This window comes from Prunus avium, chromosome 3 (assembly GCF_965620075.1).
Source record: "Prunus avium chromosome 3, drPruAviu1.hap1.1, whole genome shotgun sequence".
Lineage (NCBI taxonomy): Eukaryota > Viridiplantae > Streptophyta > Magnoliopsida > Rosales > Rosaceae > Prunus > Prunus avium.
The window spans coordinates 32,787,443-32,796,022 of record NC_142286.1 but is presented as its reverse complement, the minus strand read 5'-3'; the positions used below and the strand labels follow the sequence as shown (position 1 = coordinate 32,796,022).

General features: G+C 34.8%; 2 protein-coding genes across 3 annotated transcripts; one reads left to right on the top strand and one right to left on the bottom strand.

Moving 5' to 3' along the window:
* Window positions 1-543: 543 nt before the first annotated feature.
* Window positions 544-1,436, top strand: LOC110749927 (uncharacterized). Its single transcript, XM_021950131.2, has 3 exons — window positions 544-758; window positions 914-983; window positions 1,119-1,436. The coding sequence occupies exons 1-3, from the start codon at window positions 620-622 to the stop codon at window positions 1,261-1,263; spliced, it is 354 nt and encodes a 117-aa protein (XP_021805823.1). The 5' UTR covers window positions 544-619; the 3' UTR covers window positions 1,264-1,436.
* A 170-nt stretch (window positions 1,437-1,606) lies between these two features.
* Window positions 1,607-4,950, bottom strand: LOC110749926 (SNF1-related protein kinase regulatory subunit beta-2-like). 2 transcript variants are annotated; one of them, XM_088249745.1, is made up of 5 exons: window positions 4,618-4,950; window positions 4,270-4,418; window positions 3,394-3,554; window positions 3,131-3,293; window positions 1,607-2,119 (listed from the first exon to the last, which is right to left on the bottom strand). In XM_088249745.1, the coding sequence occupies exons 1-5, from the start codon at window positions 4,643-4,645 to the stop codon at window positions 1,787-1,789; spliced, it is 834 nt and encodes a 277-aa protein (XP_088105871.1). In that variant the 5' UTR covers window positions 4,646-4,950; the 3' UTR covers window positions 1,607-1,786. The 2 variants fall into 2 exon arrangements, with proteins under 2 accessions (XP_088105871.1, XP_021805822.1); XM_021950130.2 differs by having other exon boundaries at window positions 4,642-4,948.
* Window positions 4,951-8,580: the final 3,630 nt, after the last annotated feature.

The following is an 8,580-nucleotide window of genomic DNA, read 5'->3' as shown; positions in this document are numbered from 1 at the left end:
TAGGGAGCTTCACTATTATGCCTAATATAGGGGCCAAAATTATTTATTTTAAAATAAATAAATAAACCTACATGAAATAGACTTTAGAGCATCTACAATCATGCTCCCTATTTTTTAGTTAAAATCTCATTCTTAGCACTAATAATATATATAAATCCTATGACCCTATTGAATTTAATTTTGATTATTAAATTACTCCGATGTCCTATTGAGTGTTTTGGGCCTTTTTATGAGGTTTTGGGGTTGAGTTTGTTTTAAGAAATCAATGGCAGTTTTGTAATTTAAAAGAAGTTAAAAGTTTTTTTTGTTATGTTGTTAATGAGATTTGGGTGTGTTTCTAAAGTCTATTTCATATAGGGTATTTTTATAATTTGCACTCTTATATTGAGTATAAAAGTGAATCTCCCTAAAAAGTATTAAAAGATAAAAGGAAAGAAGAATGAGAAAATCACCCAACACCACAAAAAATCAGAAGAAAAAAAACGGGTCAGTTACGTTGGTCATATGTGGGGTAGATAAGGTTAGTCTGTCTCCACTGTAACCACACCCATATCCAAAACCAGTGACATATATGTGATTCTCAAGAGATGGGCAAACAAAGATCAAACTTCTCATAAAAATGGCAGCCAAGTTGGCCCTCTCTTCTCCCACCACAACATTTCTAGCCTCCTCTAGCCCATCACTGCTATATCCTCCTTCTTTCACTTCCATTTCACCAAAGAGGAGGGCACACAATTTCAAGATTCATGCAGAATTGGGTAAAAGAGTTCTCTTTTTCTTTTCTTTTCCTGCATTTGAATGTAAATGATGTAAATCTCATAAATGTTCTTGTTATTGCTTGGTTTTTTTACAAATGTTTGTCCCAAGTGAGACTGAGATGATAACTTGAGAAGATATCTTCTAATGCTTTTAGGTGGTGGAGATGGAGAAATAAAAAAGGAAGGGAAGAAAAAGTTCATAACTAGAGAACAAGAGCCAGAACAGTAAGTTTTCCACTCTTTATCAGTTAGCAGTTTATCTATGGTCATCTTCTTAAGAAAGTGTTGATAAAAAAACAAATACAATGTCAAGGGAGTGATTCAAATAGCATAAGGAATTTACCATTTGCAATTTTGCAGGTACTGGCAAACAGCAGGAGAAAGGGAAGGGGAAAATCCCATGATGACCCCTCTTCCTTACATCATCATATTTGGCATGTCCACTCCTTTTGTAATCTTAGCCATTGCTTTTGCTAATGGTTGGGTTAAGGTGCCGGTTCGATGATTGGCTGCAAGTGCAGCCTGGGGAGCAGCAGCAACAACACATGAGTTTATAATATTATTCAGTTCATTACACCTTAGTTCTACCATTTGAGTTCGTCTCAAATGCTAGTTTTTTCACCAATTTGTTTGATACACGTTATGAGTTTCTCAGATATATTGATCACAGTTGGGTCCTCTTGTTATTGTTCTTGGCTATGGTTAAGAAGGCACCACAATGTTTGTGAAAGGAAAGAAAAACCTTTTTCTTTTCCCCTATTGGCAATGGCCAGTGTTGTTTTCTTCATTTTTGGTCTTCACAGAGTATCTCAGCTAACAAACTTAATGAAATCAGAAGCTCAAAATAATTGATGAAAGGGCACATGATCATATCCAAATTGAAGTACTTGAAATATATTTGGCAAACAATCCAATTTTCACAGTTTTACCTACATTAACTGCTTTCTCAACCTACTGAATCATTACAATCCTCTAATCAATATTACATCTATAAAATATTCTCTACTCCCATAATGAGATAAAAAGAACTAATGATCTGCTCTTCTCAATGGCTTGTATAATACCGCAGTAACAAGTTTTTGACGAAACCTATGTGTAGAGCTGAGTGCAAAAAACTTGCCACCAACATGGTTCTGGATGTGCAAATGGTTCAATTGTGAATGATGAGGCATTGGCAATGGCTGGTCACCACCATTTGAGGAGGATGGCTTGTTTAAAAATGCTTCTTGTAGCTGTGGGGGTACTTCTGGCGGAGGTTTACTGAAATCATCTTCGCTTAAGCGCCTGTTATCGTAGCTTGAGGGTGGGGATGGAGGAGATTCGAACTTTGCAAGACGCTCACGCAAATCTGAAACACATTCCTGCATAATGCATTTTGAGAGTGAAATCGGCTGAAGCAGTATTAAACTGACAACATGAATAATTTCTCCAAATATGATAATCTATGATTTTCAACTGTCATGCCATAAGATGTCGGCTAGATTTGTTTGGAGAGTAAACTAACAGAGGATAGGTTTCTTTTATGCCCTTTTTGCTTATGCTTAGCTTCCAAGTTTTCTTCTTTTAGCTCCCTAGCTCAGAAAAGAGCTTTATGAGTAAGTAATTATGATGACTTCCTCAATTCCTATAATCCACTAGTGTATAATATAATATGCAAAGACAGAAACAACTAACAATAAAACTCCAATATGATGCAGAGCAATATTACACAGATTCATCTGCTAAGTGCGGAAGAAAGGTTATCAGCAAGACAGATTCACAATGCACTGAAATGTCCTAATCAATTGGATGGGCCAAATATGATTGGAAAGTTATGTACATATCATTATTAGTACTTGGAGACTTGGGGAGAATTTAAGGTCCCATTCATATTTTGGTCTTAAAGTTCCAATTAACAATCTCAAGCAAACTGTGGTTGATTTACGAGTTTAAACACAGACTGAGATTATCCGGGGTTAGGTCCTTACTCATAAGCTCATCCTGCAATGCAAGTAAAAGCAAGCAGAAAGAACCCAATACTGTGATGTGATAAAGAACATTCAGTTTGCTTGCTAGTAAAGTTGATATTTTGCCCAATAAAATGTTGAAATCAAGTTTAGGTAACCTTGTCTTAGGCGTTTTGTGTAAGAGGGTGAGTGCAGGTGAGACAGATTGCTTCTATATTCCTAAGACTTTTCCTGATAATACTTGATATGTAAACTGATCTCCACTCAACTAAACTTGACCTTCATCCCAAAAGTACATCATATTTAGCCTAAGTGCAAGATAAACCCTTACATATAATGAAAAGACAGGGAGCAAGAGGCCTAGTACAAGGAACAGAACAGTTTTTCAATTATAGACCAGCCATTAGAAGTCATTATATTTATTACCTGCAAGTCCAAAACATTATAGGCACTCCCTGAATTATCATAGACCCATGGCAAGTCCGCAGCACACCTCAAACACCCGTCAACAATGAAGCGGTACTGGTAGAGACCCGATGGAAGCAACTTCAAGATAACGAAATCTGGGCCAATACTCTGCATGAGTTCACTGATAGGAGGTGAAAGTTATTCATATAAAATCATGATTATGTCAAAAACAGAAAATGAAGTTGGAAATTTAATGATGAAACTGCTATGTAACTTAGTACCTGGTCTCCCAATTGTCCCATGATCCTGTGATAGCAACTTGCCTACCACCATGGTTCCATGATATCTTCGCCCGTATCAATTTCTCGTTGTGTACATATTCATTATAAACTGTATGTTGTGATAATGCCCCAGCTGGTCTTGGTAAGGGGTCCCCAGGATTCTGAAAATGTAGATAAAAATTTAGAGAGTTTCATACCTGTGTTCATGTGTCTTTTATACATGCCAGATTTTGCAGAACATAAATCTTTATAAACTTAGTTAAAAGTGATAGCTCTAATATGCAAGGGAAACTTTCTTTTGCCTTTTATGTTACGCATCACATCAATCCTAGTGCAAAGATAAAAATATGAAATCTGACAAATTCATTTCCCATTATTTTATTTTTTTTGGAAAACCAGAGAGAATAACCTTAGCAGAAGGATACATTTTTCTTGAAACCAATAGATGTATAGCATTTGGACATTTATCAAACAAGTATTGACTAGATTCATCTTCAAAGTAAAGGCAGAATGTCAACAGATATCACATGTAGTTTTTACTAGTTATCTTTTGACAATTAGGCTCACCCCATTGCTTGAATAATCAAAGAAATGATTGTCAAGAGACAAAACAGCACAAAGAAACTCACCATAACTCAAGACAATCACATGATGCCACATTTCTTTCATAAACTGGTAAAATTGCACTGAACTAAAGCAAACAACTTTCACCCCTTTACAGTCTTCTTGTCAAATTACAATTATTAATCCAAATAAACAAGTAAGAGAGATGCCTTTTTGAGGAACTCTTCTTCAAACTTCTCTTCTGTCAACAAAGCAAAAGCATACACACATGATATTCTTGAAAAAAATAGAAAAACGCAGAAAAGAACTCACTTGTGAAGTGAAGAAGAGAGATGGGTGGAAAGCTCTGGGGCTATGGGGAGGAGAGTGAGCCATGGGTTCTACATATCCATCATACTCTTGAAAGTTGTCAACTTCTGAAGGGCCTTCTCCATCTTTTCTACCACTGGCATTACCCATTACTGAAAACAAAGGAAACCCAGTTATAATCTGATTTATATTCTTATAATTATAACAGGAAAAAAAATATCAAAAGGGCAAAACAGAAAAAGAAAAGAGAAAAAATAAATAAATCTTCTTTGATGAAGAATTGAAAAGGCAAAAAAACAGACACAAGAACAAACCCAAAAACAGAAAAAGCAAAAGACCCAAGTGACTAACTTGGGTTTTTGATTGATGACATACCCATCTCTGTAAACAGATTGCAAACACACAAGAAACCCAACCAGGAATTGACTGAAGGAAAGGTAGCATTATTTTTCCACCTTCACTTACAGACTTTTTTTTTGCCCTTTGAATTTTTCTTTTTCTGTGTAAATGGACAGCACAAGTAGCTCTCTCTCTCTCTCTCTCTCTCTCAAATCACTGGCTCAGTGTTGAAAAGGCAACTGTGCATAAGGAACAGTGAATTTGATTCTCCAATGAGTTTGGAAGATCCTACGGTGGACTAATAATGGTGTCTGTTTCAAAGCAGAAGGTTACCTTGTGTTGTGCTGTGGCTTGTGTCATTTTTACGCTCTGTTTCCTCAGTTGTTGCTACAACTTGATGCAGCAACCAATTCCAGCCTGCCACCTCACCGCAGTGAGTTAGCTAGTTGGTTTTGATTTTACAGTTTTGGGCCTCAAATTCACTAGCGTGAGCATGGCACTACTGGAATAAGACTCTTTTCTTGTATGGACCCCTAAAATCTTCATTCAAAGAGTGCCAAGAAAGCCACATCATAAAGCAAAAGCTGTTTGTTGAATTTTCCATATTTTTATTTCTTATTCTTTCTCGTGAATTGTATTTGTAATTGTATTTGCTTAAACAGAATCGTTATGGACATGTTCCTTATAAAAATATAAAGATTAAACTTCACGACAAGAAGTGCACGATGGCTTTTTTAAAATATGATATCATTTCATAACGAGAAGTGCACGATGACTTTTTTAAAATATGATATCAAAATTCAATGTATTTAAAATACGAAATATGTTTCATAGTTTTCAACATAAGTACAATATTAATATAAAAATATACAGTAATTTGTACATAATTTTAATATACTTTACTTCAACTGGACTGGCTAGAAACAATCAAACCAAGTATGTTGTTATTTATTTATTAACATATTGCATAAAAATATTCTGTTAGAATTAAAATGCAAGAAAAGCATCCATTGAGAATTCATTCTTTCTCTTTTGCTCGATCAATGTCTTTTAAAATTAAGCTTTATTCTTGTGCAAGCGACATTGACAATGTCCTGCCTGTTGATGGAGAGATTTTAGCATCAAAACAAACCTAAACCTTTAATTAACAAAGTAAAGCCAAGTCTAAACCCTATTCTGCCTCTCAAACAAAGCACAATAAAAAGTTGTCTTCGAATTTCAAAACCCTTTGTCTTATATAGTTGAGGCCATTTGGAACACCCCATTAACATTATTATTCAGTTAATTACTGATTAACTTTGTGTTTAGGCAAAAACATGCTTACTTTCCCATTGGCTCTATCAAACCACTTTTGGGTGGTGACAATTCTCCCCTAGGCATTGTTTGAAGTATAGGGTTAAACAAAAGGCTTCTTAGATGTAGGTCCAATTTTGTTAAGATATAATGGATGCAGGACATCAATATTAACTCCTCAATAGAAGTCCTCCAAGCTAGTGTGTGGACAGATACGCAATTGATTTGTCCTTCCTTTTTAACATATTTACTTACAGTACCATTAAATAGAAAAGGAAAATGAACATCCCAGCAATTATGGGAACTCCTACAATCATGCTCATTAACAATCTCTGCAGATTTCTTGCATCAATAATGGAGATCTTTTTTTTAGTATACACATTATAGGAACCTGGTGGAAAACACCTACTTGTCGCCTAGGTAGCATTACCATAGTAAGCTTAAAACGTCAAAAAAATGTCCTCCTTGCAAGAATTGCTCTCAGAAGAAAGACTTGAACTTGGAAAAAAGTACACAAAAAGCCAAAAACAAGTTAAACACAAAGAAAGACTTGCACCAAATTAATCTATAGCTCTGCTGCCTATACACATATACCATGATCGAAAAAATTACGATTTTTCCAACCACAAGGCTCAGAAGCCTCTCATGAGAAAAGGGTCGTCATAAACACCTACCTAACATTTTCATATTATAACTATAACAAGTGTTTTCTACCCACAAAAATACCTATATAAAATACATACCTAGGGCTGGGGATGAGTCATATTATACCAATAGCACAGGTGTATCTCATTATACGTGTCAAATAGGTAGCTGATTCATATTGTACCTATGCCATGGATGAGTTATATTGTACCTATGTAGAATAAGATACATGTTGATTAGGTAGCTCATATTATAACTATACAACATATAATTCATATGTACCAATACGATATATTATTCAAGGTAAAGGTAGGACGAGATACCTATTGAATATGGAGCTGAGAGAAGCAAGAAATCAGTAGATTGGGATGGAAGAAGCATGATTGTAGGTAAAAATGTGATTTTTGGGATATGTCTGTTGTATTTGTAGCCAAACATTGTAAATGGCTAATTATTATGACATAAATAACTATTACCTGATTCAAGTCATAAGGGGCATTGGAAAAAAAAAATATTTTATAAATTAAAAACAAAAAAGATTACATAAGATAATATCAAAAAAGGAATGTAATCTTATGTGGCAAAAAAGTAAAGGACTTGGATCAAAGTCACCAAATTTGAGGATTAAACCCAACTCCTTAATGCGAATTTGGATCTATATCAACTTTTCTATTAAACAAATCATCAAAATTTTAACAGTATTAGTTGTCAACGTGCACATGAATAATTGATTAATTCAGCATTAACGAACCAATAACTCTTGAACAATGTTGTTTAGTAAACTCATTGCAATCATGAATTAATCTAACACCTTATACAAATCAACTTACTCATCATAACTTTGGTTTTTCAATATAGTGGAGAGAAATCAAATCAATCACATGAAAGTCTAGCAAAATTTGGCATGGCTAGGTTGCTTTTGGCTAGTTCACCCATCTATGTATATATATATATATATACAACTAGTAGCTAGGTCCTTCATGGAGTACTCCACCCTATATGGAAAAAAAAAAAACAAAACAAAATAAAAGGCCCCTTCCTAGCTATAAGGGTCCAAAAGTTTAGATCTCTCTCCATGTGAGACTTGCTTATATAATATACCAATGAAATCGAATATGCCAACTATATCATAGAACTAGGTGCAAGTTGAGCAGGTTTTGAGTACCCTCCAATGTAGATAATATAAGAAGCCAGAGACACATGAGATCATAGAATTTGGGAAGTGGGCATCTCTCTCTTTCTGTTCATCCACTCAGTTATATAACAAGCTAAAGGCAATGCTGCAGATGCTAACAAATCCTAGTCTTGCAATTTCCTCTCTCTCTTTTTTTGTGTGTCATTTCATTTGGGCTCTCATAAGTTAACGCATTAGTGCAAGAATCTAATGAGAGTGATTTTTCCCTCTCAGAGAATCCTTGGCAAAGAAAGCAAATATAAAAGTTATGAGAGAGAGAGAGAGAGAGAGAGAGAGAGAGAGAGAGAGAGAGAGAATTGACAATATCTTCATTATAATGAAAAATATAGAAAAAGTACAGAAATATATATAGGTTGGTAGTTAAATGTTGGCATCACATAGGTGGAGATGTGACACGAGAAGAGAATCTGCTGCCTGGGTCAGTGTCTATATGGCCATTGGAGGACAGCAACCTGTACTACACAAAATGAAAATTATATGAAATATATGTGTAATGCAAGAATCATCGTTTTCAACTTTCATTGCCATGAAAAATGAAAATGAAATTATATATCTAAGGTTCAAATTGATTTACATGAACGTTAACTGAGTTGGACCGTTCATCCCTTGAAAGTCGCTTTACAAGTCACTCATTTTGTTTGTATAAAAAAAAAAAACTTTACATACTTGAAAGCGAATATAAAATGACCCTAGGGAGTTATAAAGCAATTACAAGAAATAGCTTAAGGAGGTGGACAGTGATGGATCTAGGAAACCCTATAAAGATCATTGAGAAACCGAACGATTTTTTACATATAAGCACTCTTTGTCAAAAAGTATCCCCAAGAGATTACTTCATACTT

Bases quoted from the DNA above. Each gene is read 5' to 3' on its own strand.
- LOC110749927 (XM_021950131.2), top strand. From the start codon at position 620: ATGGCAGCCAAGTTGGCCCTCTCTTCTCCCACCACAACATTTCTAGCC. The intron at 759-913 runs GTAAAAGAGTTC...TAATGCTTTTAG, and splicing joins CAAGATTCATGCAGAATTGG to GTGGTGGAGATGGAGAAATA. The intron at 984-1,118 runs GTAAGTTTTCCA...GCAATTTTGCAG, and splicing joins AGAGAACAAGAGCCAGAACA to GTACTGGCAAACAGCAGGAG.
- LOC110749926 (XM_088249745.1), bottom strand. From the start codon at position 4,645: ATGGGTATGTCATCAATCAAAAACCCAA. The intron at 3,294-3,393 runs GTACTAAGTTAC...ACCTCCTATCAG, and splicing joins TGGGACAATTGGGAGACCAG to TGAACTCATGCAGAGTATTG. The intron at 2,120-3,130 runs GTAATAAATATA...TGCATTATGCAG, and splicing joins ATAATGTTTTGGACTTGCAG to GAATGTGTTTCAGATTTGCG.